General features: G+C 39.4%; 1 protein-coding gene across 1 annotated transcript in view; it reads left to right on the top strand.

Annotated features, from left to right (window-relative positions):
• The window catches only part of NEB (nebulin), a 98,124-nt gene that overhangs the window by 33,812 nt on the left and 36,712 nt on the right, over positions 1-27,600 (top strand). The window contains exons 47-93 of the mRNA XM_041467298.1: positions 18-221; positions 576-680; positions 768-875; positions 1,038-1,349; positions 1,656-1,859; positions 2,125-2,229; positions 2,914-3,021; positions 3,569-3,880; positions 4,320-4,523; positions 4,843-4,947; positions 5,428-5,535; positions 6,387-6,698; positions 7,149-7,352; positions 7,912-8,016; positions 11,255-11,359; positions 11,441-11,752; positions 12,073-12,177; positions 12,426-12,524; positions 12,700-12,801; positions 12,998-13,105; positions 13,949-14,260; positions 14,386-14,490; positions 14,575-14,679; positions 15,197-15,301; positions 16,170-16,277; positions 16,366-16,479; positions 17,325-17,522; positions 18,089-18,193; positions 18,618-18,722; positions 18,802-18,906; positions 19,364-19,471; positions 20,142-20,255; positions 20,708-20,905; positions 21,686-21,790; positions 22,073-22,177; positions 22,442-22,549; positions 22,824-22,931; positions 23,285-23,392; positions 23,951-24,055; positions 24,145-24,249; positions 24,418-24,516; positions 24,704-24,814; positions 24,970-25,074; positions 25,291-25,395; positions 25,669-25,773; positions 26,838-26,942; positions 27,226-27,330. Of these exons, the coding sequence (XP_041323232.1) occupies positions 18-221; positions 576-680; positions 768-875; positions 1,038-1,349; positions 1,656-1,859; positions 2,125-2,229; positions 2,914-3,021; positions 3,569-3,880; positions 4,320-4,523; positions 4,843-4,947; positions 5,428-5,535; positions 6,387-6,698; positions 7,149-7,352; positions 7,912-8,016; positions 11,255-11,359; positions 11,441-11,752; positions 12,073-12,177; positions 12,426-12,524; positions 12,700-12,801; positions 12,998-13,105; positions 13,949-14,260; positions 14,386-14,490; positions 14,575-14,679; positions 15,197-15,301; positions 16,170-16,277; positions 16,366-16,479; positions 17,325-17,522; positions 18,089-18,193; positions 18,618-18,722; positions 18,802-18,906; positions 19,364-19,471; positions 20,142-20,255; positions 20,708-20,905; positions 21,686-21,790; positions 22,073-22,177; positions 22,442-22,549; positions 22,824-22,931; positions 23,285-23,392; positions 23,951-24,055; positions 24,145-24,249; positions 24,418-24,516; positions 24,704-24,814; positions 24,970-25,074; positions 25,291-25,395; positions 25,669-25,773; positions 26,838-26,942; positions 27,226-27,330 (6,588 nt within the window). The remainder of the gene's footprint in view (positions 1-17; positions 222-575; positions 681-767; positions 876-1,037; positions 1,350-1,655; positions 1,860-2,124; positions 2,230-2,913; positions 3,022-3,568; positions 3,881-4,319; positions 4,524-4,842; positions 4,948-5,427; positions 5,536-6,386; positions 6,699-7,148; positions 7,353-7,911; positions 8,017-11,254; positions 11,360-11,440; positions 11,753-12,072; positions 12,178-12,425; positions 12,525-12,699; positions 12,802-12,997; positions 13,106-13,948; positions 14,261-14,385; positions 14,491-14,574; positions 14,680-15,196; positions 15,302-16,169; positions 16,278-16,365; positions 16,480-17,324; positions 17,523-18,088; positions 18,194-18,617; positions 18,723-18,801; positions 18,907-19,363; positions 19,472-20,141; positions 20,256-20,707; positions 20,906-21,685; positions 21,791-22,072; positions 22,178-22,441; positions 22,550-22,823; positions 22,932-23,284; positions 23,393-23,950; positions 24,056-24,144; positions 24,250-24,417; positions 24,517-24,703; positions 24,815-24,969; positions 25,075-25,290; positions 25,396-25,668; positions 25,774-26,837; positions 26,943-27,225; positions 27,331-27,600) is intronic.

Genomic DNA, 27,600 nt, shown 5'->3' with positions numbered 1-27,600 from the left:
CTTTTCTGTCCTTCCAGAACGTGTACAAGTCTGACCTGCAGTGGCTGAGGGGCATTGGCTGGTCCCCACTTGGATCATTGGATGCTGAGAAGAACAAGAGAGCAAGCGAGATCTTGAGTGACAAGAAGTATCGTCAGCACCCAGACACCATCAAATTCACCAGCCTTCCTGACTCGATGCCCATGGTGCTGGCAAAGCACAACTCCCAAATCATGGACCAAGTGAGGTTTCCTTCTGTTTGCATCATTGCTGAGGGAAATGAGCACCTTGCTTTCTCAGGGTGTTTTTCTATGTCCTTCCAAGGCCCAGGTTGTACAAGGGGAAAAATCCCACTAGACTGGGGGATTTTGTGTCCCTTGTTTGAGGTAAAACTCTTCTTCTGTGTGGTTGGAGCAGTAAAGAGGTACAATGTGGAAAAGAAAACAGTGAAGCATTGGAAACATTGAGGAATGGAAATGGGTTCCTGAATCAGTTCAAAGTAGAGGCCTCTTGTTTGGTTTACAGAGCTGATTTGCTCATTGAATTTGTTTCCCTAAACCCGTGTGTTCTTGTTTCCTCTTGTCCTCCTTTCCCAGCGCTCGTACATCTCAGCCTGGGAGAAGGACAAAACCAGCATTCACATCATGCCAGACACCCCTGGGATCCTGCTGGCCCAGCAGAACAAAGTGAACTTCAGCGAGGTGGGTGGTTGCTGAGGGTGCAGTGTGTGTCCCTGGGCGCTGTCCGGGCAGCAGCGTTGTCTGAGGGCCTGGTGGTGTCTGTTCCAGAAACTGTACAAGCAGGCGATGGAGGAGGAGAAGAAGAAGGGCTACGACATGCGGGCAGATGCCATTCCCATCAAGTCTGCCAAAGCTTCCCGGGACATCGCCAGTGATGTGAGTGCACAGCAGCCCTCGTGGCACACACTGGGGCTGAGTCTCTTCTCACTTTAAAGTCTCTGGTTTCAACTTATGTTTTCTGGAGGTGGTGTCACAGGGGCTGCCACAGTCATATAAAAGCCCTAAACTAACACTCACTGAACGTTTTTTTGTCCATAGTACAAGTACAAGGAAGGGTATCGGAAGCAGCTGGGCCACCACATTGGGGCCAGGAACATTGAGGACGACCCCAAGATGATGTGGTCAATGCACGTGGCCAAGATCCAGAGTGACAGGGAGTACAAGAAAGCCTTTGAGAAGTCCAAGACCAACTTCAGCAGCCCTGTGGACATGCTGGGAGTGGTGTTGGCCAAGAAATGCCAGGAGCTGGTCAGTGACGTTGACTACCGTCACTACCTCCATGAGTGGACTTGTCTACCAGACCAGAATGACGTGATCCATGCTAAGCAAGCCTATGACCTCCAGAGTGATGTAAGTATATGCTGATAACCTCTGGACTACTGAAATATTTGTAATTTCCTTGGAATATAATCTGGTGTAGTTGCTCTCATATAGTATTTTTTCACGTTCTGTTTTTTTATCCCTGTTCCAAGAAAGGCCATTTTAATTTGAGGAGCGAAGGAATCTGAATGTAAGAGCTTTATGAAGGTTTATGTACAGCCAAATAGCAGAATTAGCTCCCTATTATCCTTCATAATAGTGGATTTGAATATATTTAAATGCTGATTAACATATAAAGGAGAAGTTTTTAACTGCTGCCTTTATGTTTTGTAACAGAACTGCTACAAGTCTGACCTTGAGTGGCTGCGGGGCATTGGCTGGGTCCCAATTGGTTCCTTGGAAGTTGAGAAGGCCAAGAAGGCAGGGGAGATCCTGAGTGATAAAATTTACCGCCAGCATCCGGACACCATCAAGTTCACCAGCATCCCAGATTCTCTCCCAATGGTGTTGGCCAAGCAGAACGCAGACACCATGAACAAGGTGAGTCTGGATTTGATCAGGTAACTCATCAACAGTCTCTGCCAAAACCCCTGAGACAGGATTGGGACCACAGACCTGTGCCTGTGCTGTGAGATTTCACCACTGTAAGGCTGTAAAAATGTAAGTTCCATTTTTGATAATCAATGGGAAACTTGTTTTCATCAAGAGCTGATTTAATAATATCTTCGTAGAGAATTACTAAGGTAATTTGTCACAATTATCAATTGTGAATGTCTCCAAATACTCTGCTGTGTTTCTCCTGCAGCGTTTGTACACTGAGGCCTGGGATAAAGACAAGACACAAATCCACATCATGCCTGACACACCTGAAATCACACTGGCAAGAGAGAACAAGAAAAACTACAGTCTGGTGAGTGTGGGAGCTCTCCAAATGTAACTTCTCTGTGTCATGGCTGGATCAGGAATTTTCTGGGAAACCTTCTAGAGATGGCATTATCAGTTTCCTAAAGTAACTCCCATATTTATCCAAAAAATTTTGACTTTAAAAGCATTGTTTGTATATTTGTAGTAGTGCCTACATAGAACAGCAAGCACTGGTGAGAAGAAATTCCATAAATTCCACACAAGTTGTGTGTTTCCACTGAATTTTTGGGGAGTAATTTCTGGCAGTGTGCATAATGTTGGGAAGGCAAAAATTAATACCAGAAAGGTAGTTACTAGCATAATTCTGAAAAGGTGTGATGCCAGTGTTCAACATTATTTTAGGCAAACAAGTTCACATCAGTAAGCCACATCAGTGGTTTTAAAAAGTTTTACTCCGTTTGTATAGAAGAAAAGTTAAGTCTAAATTGAAGTCAATGTTACATTACTTAAAGCAGTAAAATAAAAATTAATTAACAAATGTATTTAGCAAAGGTCTTCCTTTGATATGAATTTGTATCAGCTACTGATCTGAGGTTTTGAGTTAAAGGTAGATAAAACTGGGTGTAATAAATCTAAACACAATTATTAGATCTACTTCCAAGCAATTTGTTTTGCATAGACTATACCATATGGAACTTACATGAATCCCATTGTTTAATTCTTCATCTAGAAACAATACAGACAGGCCATGGAAGATTCAAAGAAGAAAGGCTATGATTTGAGAGCTGATGCCATCCCCATCCAAGCAGCCAAAGCATCCAGGCAAATTGCCAGTGATGTAAGAATCTAACTTTTTGTTTCTTTCTATGTTGACATCTCTCCTCTGCAACCTGAAAATTATCATCTGGACCCTGTAAAGGCACTGCAGTTAAACTGTGACCTTAAGTAGTAGATTTTTGCAAGTAAATTATCATGTATGTTTAAAAAAATAAATGTTGATAATTATAAGAACAATATAATGCTGCTTTCATGATAGCTGTATAGCTCATAACCCTATATGTGTGGAATACAGTATGTGTATCATTATACGAAATAAGGATTAAATGCATTTGATAAGACCAGGATTATTTCTCACTAATATTAGTAAAGCACATTTCTTCTGAAAGGAAAATGATAAAAAAATTCTGTTTAGGGTTCTAGCTCAAACAGCAAAAAACTTTAGTCCTAAAATATTATTAGCATGAGAATTTATTTGACAGTTTGGGGTTTTTTTTTTAATGGTAGGTTATAGAAAAGTTTGGAAAGATTATTGTAAGAAATATTTAATATGAGTAACTGACATTTATGAGTGACAGAGAAATATAATATCTTGGTTTGTGTTTCAGTACAAGTACAAGGAAGGCTATCGGAAGCAGCTGGGCCACCACATTGGGGCCAGGAACATCGAGGACGACCCCAAGATGATGTGGTCAATGCACGTGGCCAAGATCCAGAGTGACAGGGAGTACAAGAAGGACTTTGAGAAGTCCAAGACAAGGTTCAGCAGCCCCGTGGACATGCTGGGAATTGTGTTGGCCAAGAAGTGCCAAGGGCTGGTCAGTGACGTTGACTACCGGCACTACCTGCACCAGTGGATCTGTCTGCCCGACCAGAACGACGTGATCCACGCCAAGCAGGCCTATGACCTCCAGAGTGATGTGAGTCCTCTGGCATTTGATTTTTGCTGAGGAATGAGTTTATTTTACATAGTTGGATCAGGCCATCTTGTTCTGATGTGGTAGCACCAACATTTTGAGGTTTATTTTTAAATTTTGTGGCTGATCGAAACTGAGCTCTCCAACAGGATGTGTTAACTAATTGATGCTTCAATGAAATCCTCTAGCTCCAGAATTTCTATCTATCATTTACTATTCTGTGAAAGTTGGATAATGGTTTCAGCCTTAATGTAGTGGGAATGCACTTATTTTTTGTAAATTTTATCTTGTGCTTTGAATTTATTTAAATTAATTGTTAATTTGATAGTGAGATTACTTATTAGTGAACTATTCACCATGTAAGTTGCATGATGATGATGATTATTATTATTATTGATAGAATAACCCATGTGGGTGATTTTTTTTCTATTTTTTGTAACAGAACTGCTACAAATCTGACCTGGAATGGCTGCGGGGCATTGGCTGGGTCCCTATTGGTTCCTTGGAAGTTGAGAAAGCCAAGAGAGCAGGAGAGATCCTGAGTGATAAAATTTACCGCCAGCGTCCAGACACCATCAAGTTCACCAGTGTCACGGATTCCCTGGAGATGGTGTTGGCCAAGCAGAACGCAGACACCATGAACAAGGTGAGTCCTGATCCCTCTGGGTGACACATCAGAGGTCTCTGCCTCATCCCTGGAGACAGGACTGGGAATGAACTAAGCACAAGCAGTGCTGATCTTTTTTATTCCTTCTCCTTAATCAGTGTGATGTTTTCTAAATATTGTTACATTTCCACAAGTCAATCCTCCTTTCATTAATACTATCTCTTCCTAATTACCTAACTGATTATCCCTGTTACATTTCCTGTATTTTTATCTGGTATGGTCTATGTTTTCCCTGTTTATTGGGACATTAGCCTGGTTTTGAATGCCCTATCAATCTCTTCCTGACTTCTTTTTTTAGCGTTTGTACACTGAAGCGTGGAACAAAGACAAGACCACGATTCATGTCATGCCTGACACCCCAGAAATCCTGCTGGCCAAACAGAACCGAGTGAACTACAGTGAGGTGAGTGCAACTGAAATCTGAGACAATTAACTTGTACTTCTGACAAGTATGCTTTGTCATCCCTGCTTTTAGTTAATATTAAAACTTTGTCAGGTTGTTATTTTCACAAGTGGTCTGTTCCCATGCTGAAATCAGAGTTGTTCCAGAAATTGACTCCTGTATATCTAATTGGGCTATTGAAATATATTATCCCCCATAAATTAGAAATAATTTCTACAGCAAGGCGTGGAAATAACTAGTTTTGCTTAGCTTTCCCTAAATGATTTCTATTTTCCAAGTATGCACAATAAAATTACAAGGTCTTTGATTGAAGTCTGCAGTTTTTTATTTTCTAGTAAATGTAGAGCTGGGCTGAAGATGTTTAAGTTGCCTGAAAATCAACAATATTGTTTAGGGACTTGAATAGTTTTATTACCCAGATGTGCTTAACTGAAATGCTATTTTGTTTTTGAAACTGAATTGTGAATTTTTTTCTCACAGAAAATGTACAAACTGGCCTTGGAGGAGTCAAAGAAGAAGGGCTATGATTTGCGTTTTGATGCCATTCCCATCCAGTCTGCCAAAGCCTCCAGGGAGATTGCCAGTGAGGTGAGCAGGCTTTGTTCTCATTTCTCTATGGATCTGGTAATGGAAAAGAATCAGAATGTTTGCTACTGTCATACTTCATAGAATAGATAATCTTGAAATATATTTTGGTAGTGATTCTTTTTAATGCTCCACTACATTGCCTTTAGTGCATGGAAGACAGGGGGAGCCAGTATTTTTATCTTGAGCAATATATCCCTGTAATAAATAAATATAATAATGTGAAGATTATTGATATGCCCCTTGCAATACTTCTATTGTTGTCCATGGATATTCAAGCAGCGTGATCAAAAATGTGTATGAACCAATGGTAGAGTTTGTCAGGTTAATTTCTGATTCAAACAATATTTCTGTTCAAGTGTCATAATGAAATTCAAGATGTGTGAACATGAAAACAGGAATGAACTATGCAATGACTATGATAGCTTGTGCTTCTGGTAAGGAAGCATCGTTTAGAGATGGAGGATAACAGATTTTTATATTCTTTGTTTACTCTCAAGTTTGATATTTCAACTCTTTGTGTTAAGAACAAATCATATGGTCTTATTCAAGGAGTTTGGTTGAAAGTTTGCAAAGTAAGTTAATATTTACAATTGGATCTTAATAGTAGAAGGATGTGAAGTACCAAACTTGTTAGAATGTGACATTAAATGTTTAGTGAATTGAAAGCATGTTATATAAAAAGTCTTAGGTAATTATATCTAATAAAAAAGCTTCTTACATGAAAATTAATCCCAGAGTAGAATGACATATATAATATTTTTATCTTTATAAAATAATGAGTATGTTAAACTGTTAGAATTGCTTATTAATTTCTCAATACACCAAGTAACTTTAAATCTCTTCTGTTTCAGTACAAGTACAAGGAAGGCTATCGGAAGCAGCTGGGCCACCACATTGGGGCCAGGAACATCGAGGACGACCCCAAGATGATGTGGTCAATGCACGTGGCCAAGATCCAGAGTGACAGGGAGTACAAGAAGGACTTTGAGAAGTCCAAGACAAGGTTCAGCAGCCCCGTGGACATGCTGGGAATTGTGTTGGCCAAGAAGTGCCAAGGGCTGGTCAGTGACGTTGACTACCGTCACTACCTGCACCAGTGGATCTGTCTGCCCGACCAGAACGACGTGATCCACGCCAAGCAGGCCTATGACCTCCAGAGTGATGTGAGCAAATCTTTAAATTTGTAACACAGTATTTCTGTAGTACAGTAATTCTGTAATGCAGTCATTTTGTAATACAGAATTGTCTTGCACAATCTAATTTTTAAAATATGGATGACAAGCCTCTAGTCACTTGCATCAGACTTGTTGAAATGTTTTCATTCTTTCATTCCTTCAATTCTTTCATCAAATATGTGTTTGGTCTTTCAAATATCTTTTTAGTCTTTAACTTGAGGTATAATTTGTGTGTTACTCTGATACTATCATTGTGCTTTGATACCTCTTTTATTTTTCCTTTTTAATAATTATTTTACTTCATCTTAAAAAGCAATTAGTTTCAGAACCATATCCTCAGAAACATACTCAGTTCTTCATAAATTATGTGCTTGTTTATATTAATTCTAATATTTGATCACACTTGCCCATGTGTAACAAACTTTCAAATTTTTTCAGGCTGTTTACAAATCAGACCTGGAATGGTTGAGAGGCATTGGATGGGTTCCTATTGGTTCCTTGGAAGTTGAGAAAGCCAAGAGAGCAGGAGAGATCCTGAGTGATAAAATTTACCGCCAGTGTCCGGACACCATCAAGTTCACCAGTGTCACGGATTCCCTGGAGATGGTGTTGGCCAAGCAGAACGCAGACACCATGAACAAGGTGAGTCCTGATCCCTCTGGGTGACACATCAGAGGTCTCTGCCTCATCCCTGGAGACAGGACTGGGAATGAACTAAGCACCAGCAATGCTGCAGTTCAGGCATGATGCATTTTCAATCAGTGTGCTCTTGTTATTTCACTCAAAACTCTAAGATCAGGTAAGGAAGACTCAAATTTGTGTAATATTCTCCATTTTGTATTTAAATATTTTCTTTGGCGTGTGTGTGCATTGGGCATTAATAATGCTTTGGTTTATTCATTATTCTGAAACAATGTGGCGGTTTTTTTTATGTTTTTAAACGCTCTCAGATAAATTCTCCTTTTGTTGGTGTTACTTTTACCAGATAAACACATAACTGTATATCCATTTTATATTGGCATAAATTGGTTTGGGTTAGAAGGGACATTAAAGATCATTTTGTTCCAACCTCCCGCCATGGGAAGAGAATATTTCCCCTAGACCAGGTTCCTATCATTTTAATTAATGTGTTTTCCCTGTTTATTGGGATATTAACCTGGTTTTGAGTGCCCTATCAATCTCTTCCTCTTTTCTTTTTTAGCGTTTGTACACTGAAGCGTGGAACAAAGACAAGACCACGATTCATGTCATGCCTGACACCCCAGAAATCCTGCTGGCCAAACAGAACCGAGTGAACTACAGTGAGGTGAGTGCAACTGGAGAGCTGAGACAGTTAAAGGGTTTCCCATAAGTACACTGTTGTCACCTTTGATTTTTTATTAATGGTGAAATATTGTCAGGTTGTTTATTTTCCTACATGGCCAGTTTCAGTGCTGAAATCAGGCTTGTTCTTCACAAAAATATACTTTTAAAATATATCATCCCCCATAAATGGGAAATCATTTCTACAGCACGTTGTGGAAATAGGTAATTTAGCTCTTTAAATGTTCCAGTATTTGCCTTCCCTAAATGATTTCCATTTTCCAAACATCTACAATAAAATTACGAGGTCTTTGAAATCTTTTTTTTTTTCTTTTCTACAGAAAAGTATTTAAATTGTCTGAAGATGTACAATGTAGTTTAGGGGCTTTATTTGTTTTACTGCACAGTTGTACTGAACTGAGATGCAATTTTCAATTTTGTTTTTGAAACTGAATCGTGAATTTTTTTCTCACAGAAAATGTACAAACTGGCCTTGGAGGAGTCAAAGAAGAAGGGCTATGATTTGCGTTTTGATGCCATTCCCATCCAGTCTGCCAAAGCCTCCAGGGAGATTGCCAGTGAGGTGAGCAGGCTTTGTTCTCACTTCTCTGTGGATTTGGTAATGGAAAATAATCAGAATCTTTGTTCACTTTTTTACTAATATCACATTTCACAAAATATATAGATAATATAGAAATATGTTTTCTAAGTGATCCTACCACATGCCTTAAGTGCACAAAAAAATGGATAGCCAGTATTTTTTCTATGAGTTATGTATCACAATTATGAATAAATATAATAACATGAAGATTATTTATATGCCCACCATTGCTATCCATGGATGTTAAAGTAGGATGAACAAAAAGATGTAGGAGTCTGTGCTAGAGTTTGTCAAGATAATTTCTGATTAAAAATAGGAAGTACTTCAAAATCTGTCTCCAGAATAAATATAAGTAAATAAATTCTAAAAGTGTAAATGCTTGTCTTTTATGGAGGAAAGAAGTAATTCTGTTGCAGTATCACATTGAAACCCAAAACACAGAACCAGGAAAAAAGCTCTGCAATGACTGGGACAATTTTTATTTCAAGGATGAGGCAATATCACTAAGAGACAGAGGATAACAGATTTTTATGCTCCTTGATTTTCTACCAAGAAATCTATTTAAATGCTTTGTGTTAAAAAAGTATAAAATATATGAATATATATGTGGATTCAGTGACATTGACTACAGGCAGTACCTGCACCAGTGGACCTGCCTTCCTGACCAGAACGACGTGATCCACGCCCGGCAGGCCTACGACCTCCAGAGCGATGTGAGTATCCACAGAGATGTGTAGTTTTATTATTTAATAGATTATAACCTTATTCTGATTGTTCAATGCTATACAGGCACAGCAGATTTATATTTACACTGATTTCTTAAATTTTTGTTACTGCTTTTATGTGCTCTTTTAGACTCTTAAAAAGTATTGGTTTTATCTCTTAATTTTGTAGAACTTTAGTTGATGATGTGTTGCATAATGCTTTTGGATAGGTGTGATATGGAGAGGCTGAAGGATTTGTCTCTCTTGCTTTGATGGGATTTAGGAATAACAGTTGTTTGCTTGTTTGCTTGCCTTGGAATCAGGTGGCTTTTGTTACTTCTCTTTGCTTGAGTAAGCTTGGAAATTTATTTAATTGGAAGAAAACTCTGTGAGGTAGCCAGTGAGAGGTTTTAGAGGCTGAATGCAAAGCAGGAGTCAGTGCAGCTGTTTTCCTGACCTGGCTTTGCTGCTTATCAGTTCCTCTTTCACTGTTTCAATTACAAGCTTTGGAGATGAGGTTCCTGTTTCTTGCTGTTTGTCAGTTTTCCTGGTAGGCAGCTTGGGGTTTTCTTAGGACTTGTAAATTGTTGAAATGATTAGAGGAATAAGTGTTTTGGAAGGGACAGGAAGACTTTTGTAAGCTTTTAATATTAATCATCTTTAACTGCAACACCTTTCAGTTGTTTCTCCTTACATAGTTTAGAATGTGTTGTTTAAGAGCTGAACTACTTAAACACTTGTGGCCAGGTTTAATTTTACTTGCAACAATGAACATCTCCTGTCTACAAAAAGGATTCATGTGACTCTAGGTTTATATATAATCTACTTTGCATAGCTTAAAATAATTAAGACAATCATTTTAAACAATGTTTTCCTTTTCTGACCATCTCATTCAGGCTGTGTACAGGTCAGACCTGGAGTGGCTCCGTGGAATTGGGTGGTTGCCCAATGACTCTCCAGAAATTAAGAGGGTGAAGAATGCCCAGGATCTCCTGAGTGACAACGTGTATCGGACCCCCATTGACAGTGTGAAGTACACCAGTGTTGTGGATTCCCCAGATGTTGTTCTGGCCAAAACCAACGCTGAACAGATCAGCACTGTATGTTCCAAACTCCTCAAAGCTGCACTAGAAGCTAAAGCTAAAGAGAAATCTCACTGCTAAAATGTAAAACTGATCTGTGGTGTTTTATGTGTAATGCTTTTCCAAACATTTTACTCTTTAGAGATGATAGTTCAGGAGACATTTATGGGATTTTTTTGTTATTGATATGTGAATTTCTATAAGTCTGATGATATTATTAAATGTCTGTTTTAACAGCAAAAATATAAAGAAGCCTGGGAAAAGGACAAGACTATGATCCACATCATGCCAGACACCCCTGAAATCAACCTAGCCAAGGCTAATGCTGTTAATTACAGCCAGGTACGTTTATCATTCCATTTTCTGTAAAATAGTTTGTGGATTATATCATTCTAAGATGATGAATCTCTGTGAATCTCATCGAAGTCTATCCTCATACAGGGTTTGTGGCATTCCCTTCTCTCTACTGAATAGCCTTAAAGTATTTGGCTTTATTATCCTTATTTTATTTTATTTTATTAAAATAAAAGTAATTTTATTTTAAAATAAATATTTGTGTTCAGCTATTTAAAAAATATTAATATTGTGCCCCACTCAGGGAATATTTTATTAAAAAGGATGAGAATCCAAGGCATGTAAATATTTTCTACACTTTTACAAACACACTTTTGTGCTTTATAGGTTGCACAACTGCTGTTACATGTTTCAGAGGCAGCTGCATTTATGGTTAGGAGCAGGAGTACTGCTCAAAAAATTTTGTGGTATTTCAGGAAATAAATGGCTGGAAACTCTGTTTCTGTAATGGCAAATGCCAGAGCATTCAGCATGTGTGTGGTGTTTTATCTGTCTCTTCAGAAACAATATAAAGGAGCTTGGGACGAGCTGAAGATGAACTACGATTTGAGAGCAGATGCAATCCCAATCAAGACAGCCAAGGCTTCTAGAGAGATTGCCAGTGATGTAAGTGCCAAAAGAGGCAAATCCCATGCTCCAAGAGCTCTTTCTAGCTGTTACTGATGGTGACCTCTGCTCTTCCCCCAGTACAAATACAAGCTGGAGCACGAGAAGCAGAAAGGACATTACGTGGGAGTGCCGAACGCAAAGGGAGATTCCAAAATCCAGTTTGCCCTGGACGTGGCCAAAGTTCAGAGTGAACGAGAGTACAAGAAGTTCTTTGCCAAGCAGAAGACCCAGTGCCACCTGCCAGTGGACATGATGTCCATCGTGTCAGCCAAGCACGGGCAGGCCCTGGTGAGCGATGCCGACTACCGGCACTACCTGCACCAGTGGATCTGCCTCCCCGACCAGAACGATGTCATTCATGCCAGGCAAGCCTACGACCTCCAGAGCGACGTAAGTTCACCTGGAAACACCCCTTAACTTAGTCCTCTATTGCCTCTTCTTATTCTGCTTCAGCTCTAAGGGGTGGGAATCTGTTCCTGAATTCAGGGAGCTCACCTTGCTGTTTGTTAAGAGTTGCAAAGTGTAGTCCACTTATAAATGGTTGAAAGATGATAAATTCAGATGTAGTGCTCATGTTGGAATTACTGCTCCCCTTTTAACCACTGGATTATATTCTGTTATTTATGAATCTTGCTGGATTGTCCAGGGAAGTGTAGCTGAGAGCATGGACCAGTGTAGCTAAGAGTATGGACCCTCTTTTGTTTTCCCAGGCTGTTTATAAAGCTGATTTGGAATGGCTGCGGGGAATTGGATGGTTGCCAAATGATTCCCTGGGAGTCAAGCATGTCAAATATGCTGGAGATCTCCTGAGTGAGGTAACCAAATGTTTTTCAATACTAAAATTTTCTTCAGGGGTATTTGTCACTCAAAATATTTTAAATAGTTTAAACAATGATGGGTTTTTTTTTCAAATGAAAAATGCAGCTGCAGTATTTTCACAACATTTATTGTGTATGGAGAGGTTTTTCTCCATGAGTACTTCCTTGTCTTGTGTATCTATTCAGAATTGCTGTAGTAGGCATCAGATATTCCAGGGTAATCTGTTCTTCTCTTTCTTGTACAGAGGAAGTACCGCACGAAAGCTGAAACTCTCCCGTTCACTCCCGTGGCTGACAGAGTTGATTATGTCACAGCAAAGAATAGCACTGAAATCCTCAATGATGTAAGTTTGCTCTCAGTGTCTGGGCTACGTTTGACTTCTGTGATTCTGCATTCAATGTGCTTTGTCTACCAGCCTTGCCAGTTCAGGGGTTGGTTTGTTATTTTATGTGTAAATTATGGTGTTTTCCCAGTTCTGTGGGGATGCTACAAGGCAGTAATTTCTTTCTGTGTCCTAGATTAAATACCGCAAAGAATGGAATGAGGCCAAGACAAATTATACTCTCACAGATACACCACAGCTGGACATGGCCCGAGAGGCTGCCAGAATTCTAAATCAGGTGTGTGGTCTCTCCTTGACAGCTTCTACTCACATTTTTGAGTATTTAGAAAATCACATATTTAGAAAACCTGCCTTATTGATAACAACCTGAAGGAAGGATTTGTTATCCTTATACTTCTAAATAAATTACGTACATATGGTAATCGTTATCGCTGTGGTAGTGTTGAATTCCTCATCACTTTTATTTCCCACAGAATTTATACAAGGAGAGCTGGGAGAAAGAAAAAGCCACTGGTTACCTCCTGCCTCCTGACACGGTGCAGATCTCTCATGCCAAGCACTCCAGTGATGTCCAAAGTGAGGTAATGATTCTTCTCATTAGGAAGATGAGTGCTTGGAAGCCTGAAATGTTAAAGGCCTTGAAAATTCCCAAACAGACTTAAGAAGCTTTCCATCTGGGATAACATCCAGACTTTTCATGGCCTGTGAATTCCACTATGTCCTCCAAATAATTCAGTTATCTTTGTGATTATGGGGTTTGGAGATATTAGTGCTGAAGGTCAGACTCCTTCCACATTCCCTCTCTCCAGAAACAGTCCTTTCAAAATCATCTGAGCTGGACTTCCATACTTTATAAGTGTTAAATTTTAAAAAAAGTGTAAAATTTGAAGTGATACTATGATTATAACATGTATGGCTCTGATTTCACTTTTTGGCATATCAAAACCTCTAGGCCAGTACACACTTCTAATTCTTAACGTTTACATAACGGGTCTTGAAATTATTGGATGACTCTTATTTGGAATATACATTTTGTCAAAACAGTGTGATGTAAATACCATAAGTAAGCATCCACTCTTCAGACAATCTCACATAATTTGTTGCCAAAATAAGACTAAATGTGCTTGTTAGAGAACATTTTCTAGCAAGTCTTTCCTCTTGTGTTAACAATATCTTTTACTGAAAATGGGGAGTATATTAGACCAGAAAATGCTGTATTTTGAACAGGAAGGCTTATACAAAGTAATATTATTGTTTGTGACCAGATTTTTATCTCGTCATGTGCTGAAAACCTAAAGCTGCATTTGACGACTCCCTGTCTCATCTGCCCTTTGTGTTGACAAAGCTGAAGCTGTTCCCAGGTTAAAACCAGAGTGGGTACAGCCAGTGCTGATTTTCTCTGTGTTTCTGCCCTCTCCCACCAGCTGAAATACAAAGCTGAGTATGTCAAGCAGAGAGGTCACTACGTGGGAGTGGCCAAGATGAGGGATGACCCCAAGCTGGTGTGGTACGAGCACGCGGGCGAGATCCAGAACGACAGGCTCTACAAGTCAGACTACAACAAAACCAAGTCCAAAATCCACATGCCTTCGGATGCCATGGCAGTTGTGGCAGCAAAGGAGTGCCAGAACTTGGTCAGTGATGTTGAGTATCGCCAGTACCTGCACCAGTGGACCTGCCACCCTGACCAGAACGACGTGATCCACGCCCGGCAGGCCTACGACCTGCAGAGTGATGTGAGTGATGGTGCAGCTCTGCGAGGTGTTTCCACATGATGTTTGGCCTAAGGATATTGCCCACAGCACATAATCCATCCAGAGTTCAGTAATTTCTGTCCTTTTGCATTGTCTTTCTGGTTTAGAACATCTACAAAGCTGATTTGGAGTGGCTCCGTGGCTGTGGTTGGATCCCTCTCGATTCAGTGGAGCATAAGAAGGTCAAGAATGCACAAGAACTGATAAACAAGGTAAGAGAAAATATTTCAGCAGTTCCACAATTGGCACTTCTTTCTCTTGCACAGTGTTTGTGACATTATTTCACCTCTTTGCAGAGAGCATACACAAAAGAAGCCCTGGAGAACTTTTCCAAATACACCAGTGTGGTTGACACTCCTGAGATCACTTTGGCAAAGATGAACTCTGTCAATCAGAGTGATGTATGTACCTTTTTTTAAAATAAATTTCATGTAGAAGGATTAGGAGATTATTTAATTGCTTTTGCTGACTATACTAGTTTTAGCCTTATATATTTTTGTGTGCACCTCATTAATAACAGGCTTTCCTGGGGTGAAAAAGTTTAGTAAGAAGTGATATGAATGAACAACACAATATTGCTGTCCAAATAATTTAACATTTTCGTGTAGAAGAATATGGCATGTCCCTGACTTAGAGCTGGCAGAGAAGACTGAGTCCTGTCCTTGATGAGCAGTTCATGGAGTTCCTGGTGTTGCTAAACTGTATTTGCTGAGCAGTAGCTTAAATTTTTCAAGAATACCTTGTGTATTTTGAGGTGACACAGTAACGTTTGCCTGTGTATTACAATGGGTAGAATGTCCTACACAACCTTATTACATTATGACACAAGAAAATTAATGTCTACTACTAATAGATGGACTAATGGGAATAATGTATTTCTCCTGTGGAATTAACGCTGCGTTTGATTTCTTTTTGTAGCTAAAATACAAAGAAACATTTAACCAGGAGAAAGGCCAGTACATTGGGTCTGATGATACTCCTGCTCTGCACCACGCCAAAGACATGGCCTTGCTCCACAGTGAGGTGAGATCCCATAAATATCAACCTTTGAAGTGTGTGGGGTGGACTTGAGGAACTGTTCTACTCTCAGTAGTGGCACTAGGGAGGTTATTTAAACACTTTTTTCTTCAGCTTTCCTGTTTGGTTCACTGGAATCAGGATGATTTCTTTCCTTATTGAAGTGATCTCAAAGGACAGCTGTGTGGTGCTTGGAAGTCATGTGGTTTTGTCATGGTGTGACAAAACCAAATATAATTCCATCCAATAATATCTTTGGAGATTACTGATAAATTTTACATTTACTTTTTGTGTAAGAAATGAAAACTGTATATGATTTACATAATCAAGCAGTTACTTTTGAGTAGTCTCACTGATTTTAATGAGAAAACTCAATTTTTTAAAAATATAAGTAATTACTCATTCATATGAGTAGGCATTTCATAATTTAATCTGAAGGTGAATATATTTAATATTTAACAAAATAAGTATTAGGATAGTGCTGTTGAGACTAATGTTTCTTTAATAAACACCAATAGTTCTTGAAGATTTTTCACAATTTTGATAATCTATAAAATTATCAATCTCAATTCTATACTGCACTTTTATACCAGAGCTCATATGTATACTTTGGATATTTTTATTGCCCTTCTGGTATAAATGTAATAACTAAAGCAGAAATCAGCTCAAAGTTGTGCTCAGGTAGCTACCTAAAGTGAACACTTGTCCTGTTTGCCTTCTACTGAGTGACTGTTCAAAATGAACATTGTCCATTTAATTTATTGGGAACCACTCTGTAAAAGTATCCTGCATTCCATGTTATATCCCATGCGTGTATAAATGGGAAATATAACTGATTTTTCCATTAAATGTGTGTATGCTTTTTCTTGTCTAGAAACATTACAAGAAGGCTTGGGAGCTGAGCAAGCCCATTGGATACTCTCTGGATGAGAAATACGTTCCACTTGTGGGAGCCAAACATGCAAACCACATCAACAGTGAGGTCAGGAGGGATTTCCCATTCTTTCCCTTTTCCCCCCAATATGTTGTCAAGAATGAACATTAAAATTTCCACATGAATATTTTTTCAGCTTAAATATAAGGAAATATATGAGAAGCTGAAAGGCCATTACCTGGCTGGGAAGGATATTAGTGATTTCCCCAGTGTCATTCACTCCCTGGAATTCCAGAAAATGAGGAGCGTGGTAAGCAATGAATGAGTCTGGAGTATTTTCCATTTCCTTTATTTCACCATTTATTTCACTGATTAAATTCACTATTTCATTGCTTAAACATAAATAGTGCAAAGTTTAATCGACCTGTAGAATCACAGGATCATTCAGGTTGGAAAAGACTTCCAAGATCAAGCCCAATCTTAACATAAATCCACAATCATATCAGTAAAAATTTTTTCAACAGGTTTATATTTCCTGAATGCTTATTTTTATATGTGGGTTGAATAATTTAATTTAAAATTACTTAGGAGATTGAGAAGGGGTTTGTTCAGCTATTTGTAATACTACAGTAAGGCAAAAACCCCCTTTTTCTCTTTTAATCTAAGGATCTGAGCAGTAAAAAATACCATGTGGGATTCATTTCCTTTACAAATAAAAGTGTAGATGTTGAGTTGAAATAGGAATTTAAGAGCTGGAAAAGTAAATGCACATTTGATGTGTTGCTGTTGTCAGCACTGCACATACAGCATGTCATGCAGGGCACAAAATCAGTGTAATCCCAAATATTACATCTTTAATTAGATGAAAACCATTTGTGGAGCATGAGTTTTTTAATCCTGAAGACTTGCTAGTTTTCTCATCAGCTGTTAAAACTGCAAGTGAAGGTAATTGTTGTCCTTGCAGAACTTTGGCAAAATAAAAGGTGATTAATATCCAAGTTAAGATTTCTGTCCTGTTGAATCCCATGGCATTTTAGCTACTAAATCCAGAGACCACATCTCAGATTATGCTGTCACCTTTCAGTCCAAAATCCAAAGTTATACAGAAAATCACTCTGATTTCCTCTCACCTTTTCCCCAATCTTTGCTTTTCAGCTGGCCTACAGAAAGAACTATGAAGACACCAAGAAGAATGTGCATATCCCAACTGACATGATGAACCACGTCCTGGCCAAGAAGTGCCAGTACATCCTCAGTGACCTGGAGTACCGCACCTACTTCCATCAGTGGAGCTGCTCCCCTGAGGAGAACGATGTCATTCACGCCAGGAAAGCCCAGGAGATCCTGAGTGATGTATGTTTATCATTTATTCAGAGCCATAGATTAGGCTGGCTTGGAAGGGACCCATTAAAGTCATCCAGCACGCCCCAAAAATCCCACCAGGAGCCTGAGGGCATTGTCCAAACCCTTCTAAACTTATGTGAGCTTACTGACCCCATTTGTTTGACATTATAGCAGCCTTTCCCATCATATTTTCCCCAAGTATCTTCCATAATATTTGAATACGAAATTAATAACTGTGGCTTGGACTCTTAGTACCAATCACTGCAGTGATCCTTATCTATTGTAATTGGGAATGCTGGAATTAGCACAGGGACCAGGACAGCATCCAGAATCCTTCTGGATCCAGTGGGTCTGCAAAAGAATTCCCCTTGTTTGTTGGGGTTTTATCAGCCTCAAGGTGAGAGAATTGTGATCATATTCTGCAGTCAGTGGTGTCCCAGCTTGGGCCAACCAACCTTCCCAATAAAATCTGAGGGTGTGTGAAGTGCCTGGCTTAGTAGGATGCAGAATTCCTTTGTTCAATTGGTAGAAGGCAAATTTTTTCCTGACCTAATGTTCTGTTCACTTCCATGCAGTCTGTGTATAAAGATGACTTAAACTGGCTGAAGGGACTTGGATGTTACGTCTGGGATACTCCACAAATCCTACAGGCTAAGAAATCCTATGACCTGCAGAGCCAGGTAAGTCTTCCTTAAATAGATAAATATTTTTGTGGATTTTTCTTCCATTTATGATTCACTGGAGTTGACATGTCCTCGTCCAGAGCTGAAAGAAGTAATTCCTGTAACATCAGAAATATTTTGTTTAAACTGTGAAAATACAGTCTTGGAATTGCTTCTGTATAGACATCACTTGTGTTATTGGAGGAGGAGAAAACTTAGGAGAGTGTAAAGCCAGCTGTGGTTTTTAATTTCATTATTCCTTACTCCTTACTGGCTGTATATTAAGTATTTCTATTTTATGACCTGTCACTTTCAGAGTTGATCTTAAGTAAGCTGTAATCTGTGATTTCAGCTGTCCAGATGGGATTTTAAAGGAAGCTGGCAGGAGATTTCCAGGTCATTTCCAGCACTAAGGAGTGTTTTGTTGGTTTTGTGTCCTTAGATAAAATACACCTCTGCAGGGAAGGAGAACTTCCAGAACTTCAGTGTGGTTACAGACACCCCTGTCTATGTGACTGCTCTGCAAAGTGCTGCCAATGCCAGTGACGTGAGTCCCCACCTTTCCTGCTCAGGGTTGTCCTGCTGAGCATTGAAACAATTCACTAAACCCAGCTTTCATCCTCCAGGTGAAATACAAGGAGGAATTCCACAAAACTAAGGACAAGTACACAACTGTGACTGACACAGTGGATTCAGAAAGAGTTCAGAGTTTGAAACACCTCTATAGTGATGTAAGTGTTTATACACAATTTTCTTTCTCTTAAGGACCTTTAATGTGGGATCTTTGTTTTATTTTGTTTGTTCACTCTTTGAAGACAAACATCCAAACCAGGAGCTTCTCAAAGCCAGTGCTGGCCCTCTGCACTGCTTGAGCTTGGGGCAGATATTGCATTTCAGGCAAGGGCCATTCCAATTGTAATGCCAGTCTTGGCAAAATATCTGGATTAATAAATAGATTTCCTGAACAAAATTAAAACCTTGTATGACAGCAGACATGAATAGTTAGAAAGGATTTTTGTCACCCTTTACATGCACTTGATACTAAGTGCCACTTAATATCTTCTTTACAATACTTTACTGTTGGTGGTGTCTAAATAAATGCAGAAGGGCTTTTGCTTTCTATTGGTTGTTGGTAATTATTTACAAAAACTATTTTTCCACTCACACAAACTTTCTATTTCCCCACAGAATCTCTACAAGAAGGCCTGGGATAAAGTGAAGGCCACCAGCTATGCACTGCCCTCAGATACTGTGGCCTTGGCACGTGCCAAAGAACTGAAGCACAATGCAAGCATTGTAAGTGAATTAAATTATTTTTTTCAAATCACTGCAGTGATTTTAAAAATTCTAACAGTTAAATCCTTCATGCCTTGCATCTGCTATAGATATAAATATTTTTTAAACTTTATTTTCCTTCCCTTTTTATTTGAGATATGATATGTATCTGTAGATAATGATTTTTCTCTGATAGTCATTTGGGTAACAGTCCTTTGTGGCTTCTTGTCATGGAAAAAAAAAAAGTCAGTTTTTATAGTAATCCAAACTGAAAATGTTAGAGTTTTTCTAGTCTAAGTTTCATGACCATTCAGGTCAGAAAAAACCCCAAAAATCTTTAAATGATGCTTACAAAGTACAGGAAACATCTTTAGGAAACATCTAGCTTCATTGAAGTTAGAATTAAGAGATCCACAGATCTCTTTAAATGAAACAGCTGGAAAAATAAATAAGTGCCTTATTCTACATCTATTTATTTTTTAATCCTCTACTCAGCTGTTGTTTTGCAGTGTGATTGTTATGATGTGCTTTCTTCTCCATTTAAGACAAAACAGAAAACTAAAATCCTGCTTTAAAACCTTTCTCTACTTGTTGGACTCAACTTTTTGCTTAATGCTGATGAATTTTGTTCCAAACCCACAAGTGACTCGTGGGAGTCAGTTAATTGTTGCATTTCTTTACTTCTGCTCAGGTCAAATACCGTGAGGAATATGACAAGTTCAAAGCCCTGTACACCCTCCCCAGAGGTGTTGAGGATGATCCCAACACGGAAAGGTGCCTCAGAGTTGGGAAGCTCAACATTGATGTAAGTGTTGGTTCTGGATGTGTGTTTTCCTGGTAAAGCCATGCTCATCTCAGAAGCAGCCACTCAAGGAATCCCCCTGCCTTGATCCACACATCCCACTCCCACGTGCACTTGGCGGTGAGCAGTATTTGCTAAACTCTAGAATACAACCATAAATTAAAATTTTAACTCAATTACTGCAGTGCCTGCATGGCCAAACCTTTAGTGTAATATGGGTAAAATCATCATCTGCCTTCTTTTAACTCATCAGCACAATGAAAATTGAACAAATCACATTTTACCTTCCTTGCTGAGGTTCTGAAAATTATTTCTACAGCAGGCCAGATGTAAATTTTAGTCAGAGCCAAAGTGATCTCTCTCCCACTGACATCCCATGAAAATAGCAATGATTTCCTGCAAGTTCATCGACAGTTTATTCTTCAGCTTTATTAAACACTGCTTTGACTCCACAGCGTCTGTACAAAGAGGCCTATGAGAAGACCAAAGCCAAGGTGCACATTGTCCCGGACATGGTGGACATCATCTCAGCCAAGGATGCCCAGAAGAAGATCAGCGAGGTCGATTACCGCACGCGGCTCCACGACTGGCTGTGTCTGCCAGACCTGCAGGTCAACACCCACGTGAGAAGAGTCACCGACCAAGTCAGTGATGTAAGTCCCCAAATCATTTGTTCCTGGCTCACTTTTGAGAACTTTCCTTCATTTGCCCTCTGTTGGAGGAAATGATTTAGCAAAAATGTTGCCGGAGCACTCTGAAGTTGCCACTTGAATTCATTTTTGTGACGCTTGGCAATAAATGGGTCATTGAGATGGGGCTTGTTTGAACAGAATCAGAAAATCCCAGAATGGTTTGGGTTGGAAAGGACCTTAAAGCAAATCCAGTTCCACTCCCTGCCATGAGACACCTTCCACTTTTTCAAGTTGCTCCAAGCCCTGTCCAACCTGGCCTTGGACGCTTCCAGGGATGGGGAATCCACAACCTCTCTGCAATAATTTCAATAATTTCAGTGTTAATAGTGCAGGCATTTGGGTCATAACATTACAGTTCTACCCTGTCTGTAAATTGTCCTTTATTTGGTTGCATGAGGTGTGGAAACTTTGGAAGTCTGAGAAAATTCTGGTTGGTCAAAGCTTCTACACACTTGCCTTGAGCAGGTGAGCCCAGGAGTAGGATCTGGCAGTAAATCAGAGCCCAGTAGGATGTGCAGTAGTTTGGTTTTTTTAAAAAATCATTGGATTTTTAATTTATTGTCCAAATTGAAGCAAATAGAACAAAAATTATTTAAATTCCAGAAAGAATTGTTTTGATTTTCTCAAACAAACAAACAAACAAATCAAAGTAGTAGAAACCTTCCTGTGTTTTGGAGTGATTTATACATAAGGGATTAGGTCCTGATGGAATTCTTACAGGTTCCTTCTCTGCTTCCTTAGGTGATCTACAAGGATGATCTGAACTGGCTGAAAGGCATTGGCTGCTTTGTCTGGGACACTCCTGAAATCCTCCATGCCAAGCAAGCCTATGACCTTCGCAGTGATGTGAGTGGATAACCCTGGGTTTGCTTCTTACTCTTCTCTTTCACTCCACTGTGGCTTTACTCCACTCCAGGTGTAGTGGAATAAATGTTATTTCTCCTTCTTGATTGAAGGATTCATTAAATAACAAGCCACATTTCCGATATACTGTCTGTTTCAATGCTGGTTCACTAACAAAATAGCTCAGGGATGAAATGAATAGTAAATATGGTAAATATGATAATAAATAAATTAAATTAACAATTACTAGCCCTAGCAATTAGAACTCTTGCTTTTTCTCTGCAGATTAAGTACAAATCTAAGGCAGAAAAAATGAAGAAGGACTTCACAGTGGTCACAGACACTCCTGTCTATGTCCAGAATGTGATCAGTGCCTTGAATTTAAGTGAAGTAAGTGTTTCTCTCACCTTCCAGCCAATATTCCAAATGCTGTTACCTCAGCAGCTTTAGAAATGGGACTTTTAATATGTTTTTAATAATTTAATTTTAATCATTGTTGGTTATCTACTCCTCATTGTAGACACAATCACTAAAATCATTAACTGCCTGAAGCCAAAAAACTTCAATCCATTTTTTAAAGGAACAATTCTCATTGTATACAAACAAAACACACTGTGAGAAGATGTGACAATTTTAACTTTTTCTCTTTCCCAGGCTGTCTATCGGGGTGATTACAAGAAGAATGTCCAAGGCAAGATGATCCCCACTGATAAAACAGTGGATCTGGAGCGGGCGTACAATGCAAACAAAATACAGAGTGAGGTAAGTACAAAACTTCAGGCTCCACAGAGTTTGTGATACTGAAAAACCAAATTGTCTGCTTTTAGCTTTTCAGGTGAAGCTGCATGCCACTGCTCTGAAATGAGAGTGGGAAAATATCTTCATTCAAGCTATAAAAATGCATTTTAATGCTTCTTTATCCCCAGGAATGGGGGAAATCTTTTGCCAGTTGTGATGGAGAGGTTTCTGGGATAGAGGGATTTTCCCCTCAAGTATTGCTGACAGCTGTACAAAGTCTTTCTCTCTGCTCTTGCAGAATTTGTATCGCTGGGCTGGTGTGAATGCTCTGCCCACTGGCTACAGCCTTCCCACGGACACTCCCAACTTCCAGCACGCCAAACACGCCCAGCGCATCGGCAGTAATGTAAGTCAGGGCCTAAATCCTTCCAAATCATCCTTCTACACCATGGCCATGATCAGCAGCCCCAGATAAGGGACTCTCAGCTTGGGCCTTTACTATCAAAATAGACATTTTCTCAGCATTATGCAAATACCTTATTAGATGCAAGAAAAATGTATTATATTATTAATTTTGGGCCGTAGGATAAAGGCAAAAATAGTTATGATGTGTGGTGCACTTAACTCTGATACAGCTACATCTCTCTTGTTTATCTCTAAAAATCTGTCTCTTAATGCATCATAAATTGCTGTCAGAGCTGCAGTGTAGCCAGAATCATGATCAAATTTAGTTTCTGTGTGTTTTTGTACTTCTTATAGCTGAAATATAAAGAAGCCTATGAACACATGAAAGCCAAGGGCTACACTCTGGGACCTCAAGATGTTGGCTTTGAAAATGTGAGGAAAGTCAATCAAGTCATTAACGAGGTACAGTAAATATATGTATTTGCTTTCAGTTGTATTTGCAGTGCCCAAAATATTCATAATGAGAGTATAGTGACTGCTGAGTTGTAGGATCTCTCTTCTTTGAGGCTTTTTAAATTATTTAGAGAAGTATCCATCAAGAATAGTGAGGGAACATTGATCCAGGCTGAAACTGTTACCATAATATAAAACTGCAGCCTGATTTTATTAGCTGTGATTAAAGTTGAATAGAAATGATTGTGTCTGTATAAAATTGGGTCACAATAGTTTTAAGTTTTATATATATTTACTCGCTTCTTTAATCACTGGCTTTAATAGCATGAAAATTAAGTATATGTATTTACAGGTTTTTAGGATTACAGTCTGAGATTTCCAGGATTTATTGAAAACAATTAATGGGGAATCTTTGCCTGGATAGAAAACAGTAATTTGTGTAAGAAGGGCTTTTCCCTAGGTAGAAAACAGTAATTTGTGTAAGAAGTGCTTACGCTGGGCTGAACTTCTTTGCCATTTCAAGGTCTTGAGCTGTGTTCCAATGCAGAATGTTGTCTCTTGTGACAGAGGCTGTACAGGGCAACCTACCACAAGAACAAGGACAAGATCCACACCACCCCTGACACGCCCGAAATCCGCCAAGTCAGAGCCACCCAGGAGGCAGTCAGCGATGTAGGTGCCTTCCTAACAGAACAACTGAAGAAACTGAGATGATCCCCTGACCAAACAGGTGAAATGCTGTTTTGTTCCTTGTTTTCCAGCTGATCTACAAGTCAGATTTCTTCAAGATGCAGGGCCACCTGATCTCCCTGCCCTACACCCCTCACGTGCTGCACTGTCGCTACGTTGGGGACATCACCAGTGACGTAAGCAGCGCCTGCAGTGAGCTCCAAACTTCTCTGCTGGGAGTGGGGCTGGCTTTTTCCCTCACTCCCTTTCTGTTCTGTAACAAAAAAATGCTTTCTCACTGTGTTTAAGAACCGGAGGTTGAAATTATCCCAAATGTTGGCCGTTGATTTGAATTTCTCTCGTAGATTAAATACAAAGAGGACCTGAGGTGGCTGAAGGGCTTGGGCTGCTTCCTCTATGACACTCCTGACATGGTCCGTGCCCGTGACCTCCGCAAGCTCTGGGTAAGACCTTTCCCCTGGGAATTGAGCAGGACGACAATGGATTTATTTCTGTGCACGCAGGAAGTGAAACAGATGAAAATGAGCAAAGAATGAGAGAATTTTGTGCTGTGCAGCCAGTTTGCTGTTTCAGAGCACTGTTGGGTTGCACTGTAAAATTTCCTTTATTAATACTGCTTTTTCTTTCCAGTCTAATTATATCTATACAAGTACTGCCAAGAAAATGTGGCCTAAAGTCCAGGTGGTGTTGGATACTCCTGGATACAGAGCAGTGCAGGAACTAAAAACCCATCTGAGTGAGGTAAATTCTTTTATTTCTGCACAATTTTGTAACTGTAATTAACCCCTCCCTGTGTTTTTTACTGGAATAGATGAGATGTTATAATTGCAAAGCTGTGACTGTGCAGCTTCTGAACAATAGCAGAAGAAATAATTCCTGGACCTGTCTTTTTCCAGCTGGTTTACAGAGCTGCAGGCAATGAGCTGAAGACAAAATACACTTCCATCCTTGATACACCTGACTTCATAAGAGCCAAGACAGGACAAAAAATACAGAGCCAGGTAAAAAAATTGTGCTGATATGAAAATCAATCAGGGCATCCTTCTTAACATATTGTTAAAGTACAGCAAAAGCTTTCCAGGCCTTCTCAAAGCAATGTAGAATTCCTAGAAATTGGTGGTTGTGTTTATATTGTGAATTTACAACTGTTTTTCAGAGACATAAGGTGGAATTTAGTTGAAGTGTGGGTTTTTTTTATTATTTTTTTCCTGCTGCAGTACTTGTACGTGGAGCTTGCCACGAAGGAGAGACCCCACCATCATGCTGATGGTCAGACTCCAGCCTTTGCACATGCCAGGAATGTCAAGGACATGATCAGTGAGGTAAAATCTTGTTTTCTAATTTGCTGCCACTCTGCTGAACTTTTCAGAAGTTTTATTTCTAATTTTAGTGGTAATTTCAAGGCTCAAATCTGTTTAGCCTTCATTTATTTTTTGCTCTCTTATGCTTAAGTTCCACATTTTCTTTGTAAGTTCTGGTGAAATGAAACATTCTGAAAACACGTTTTAGGATTTTGTAAGACGAGCTTTTTATGCAGGTTGGCAAATGTTTCTAAAATTGCAATGATGGCTCTTCCCTCTTGCTGTCTCTCTTAGAAAAAGTACAAAACCCAGTATGAGAAGATGAAGGACAAATACACCCCTGTCCCTGACACCCCAGTGCTGGTCAGAGCCAAGAGAGCTTACCTGAATGCCAGTGATGTGAGTACTCCAGGAACAGCCCCTGCTGCTTTTCCTTGCACTCTCCATGAAAAGAACAGCAAAAGTCAGTGGGGAAGAAACATGCAAAGCACAGAATATCTCAGTGTCCCACACCAAGGAAGTCCCCTTATTTACATGTCCATTTCCATTTGAAATTGGGAACATTATTAAGTTATAATTGGATTCTTCTGCAGTGCCTTTTTTTCTCTTCCAATTTTTAAAATTAATTTTCATTTCTCGTTGCACTGAAGAGTGGCTGTACAGCAAAGTAAAAACAGATCTAAAATAATTTGCTTACACATCAAGTCTCCAAATAGAACAGGCTGGAGTGATTGATGCTGGGGCTAGGATAAAATAACTTTTATCAGCTTTTTCATCTCAGTTTTGTGTTAGAAGTAAACTGTCCTGTCACTGGGAATGTGTTCATTTTTTAAATTCAGAAGTAGATTAGAGAGAAAAATTACCTGAGCTGCTGCACAGGAGGTTGTTGAGGTGAAATTGATTTTTTCAAGCGTGGAATGGTTATTTATGATTTAAGGCAATTTAAAAATGCTCATTTGTGAGAGCTTTTCCATAGATTTCAGAACCAGCAGGATGTGAAAGGATGTGAAAGGATATGTGCCTTTTTTGTAGGGTTTATTTAGTCTTACTGCTCCAAGAGTGATTTTTATATACTGCCAAGGAGCATTCCAGCTCTTCTGCACATGGGAACTTCTCCTCTGAGAAAGTCTGGGATGATCTTCCTGCTTTCTTCTAGAGGAGGGCAGGGAAGATTTTTATGCCAAAAGTGGCACCTGTGCTGTTCTAGAGAGCACTCCTGTGATGCAGGCATGTTTGTTCCTCAGTCTGGAAGTGAATTGGGTGAAATTCCCTGTAATTTTCACCACAAGTCTCAATGAAATTGCAGTTGATTGTAGGCAATTGCAGCCTCCTAAAATTCCTCTTACATTGGGATGTCAGACAGCAACATATCCCTGGGTATCATTCCTGAGAAGTGAGGAATGTAACTGAAACAGTTCCTGGCACATTAATCCCTTCTTTTATGTTTTTTTTTTCCTTCCCAGCTGCGCTACAAAGAAACCTTTGAGAACACCAAGGGCAAATACCACACTGTGAAGGATGCTCTGGACATTGTCTACCACAGGAAGGTCACTGATGACATCAGCAGTGTATGTACACCTTCATTCCTAATTACTGTTTGACTCTAAATAACCTAAAACAGGCCACTTAGCCTTTTGTTCCATTTCAATATGTCAAATAATTAGGAAAAACTCAGCATTATCAGTGTTGATTTCTTTCTTTCTCTGGAATATTGATTGCTTTGGTGTTACAAGTTAATCTCATTTCCACTCTTTTAGTTCTGCTGTTTCAGGGGGGGAAAAAATGAAACTTTTGTGTTGTCTGGAGTGTTCTCTTCGATTGTTTTACTTAATTCTTCTATTTTCTCTGCAGGTGAAGTATAAGGAGAATTACATGAGCCAGCTGGGAATCTGGAGATCCATCCCAGACCGGCCCGAGCACTTCCACCACCGCCTGGTCACGGATGCCATCAGTGATGTGAGTCCCAGCAGCTCCTGCATGGCCCAGAATGAAAGTTCAAAGTGGTCTCCAGAATGAGCCCAAACCTTCTTTCTCAACGAAGAGAAAGCAGCTGAAGTTTTTCAGTGATTAACAATTTTCCCTGGGAACTGACAGAATCTGATGGCTAAAACTGCAGCGCAGCCCCTTGTCAAATTAGCAGACAGTTTTAATTAATTTCATTTGTATTTGCTTAGATTTGTTTAGCCCTGTAGCAACCTATAATTGTACATTTCTGTACATACACAA

The sequence above is a fragment of the Pyrgilauda ruficollis genome, unplaced genomic scaffold (assembly GCF_017590135.1).
Source record: "Pyrgilauda ruficollis isolate IOZ18807 unplaced genomic scaffold, ASM1759013v1 scaffold205, whole genome shotgun sequence".
Lineage (NCBI taxonomy): Eukaryota > Metazoa > Chordata > Aves > Passeriformes > Passeridae > Pyrgilauda > Pyrgilauda ruficollis.
This window is presented reverse-complemented; position numbering and strand designations above follow the sequence as displayed.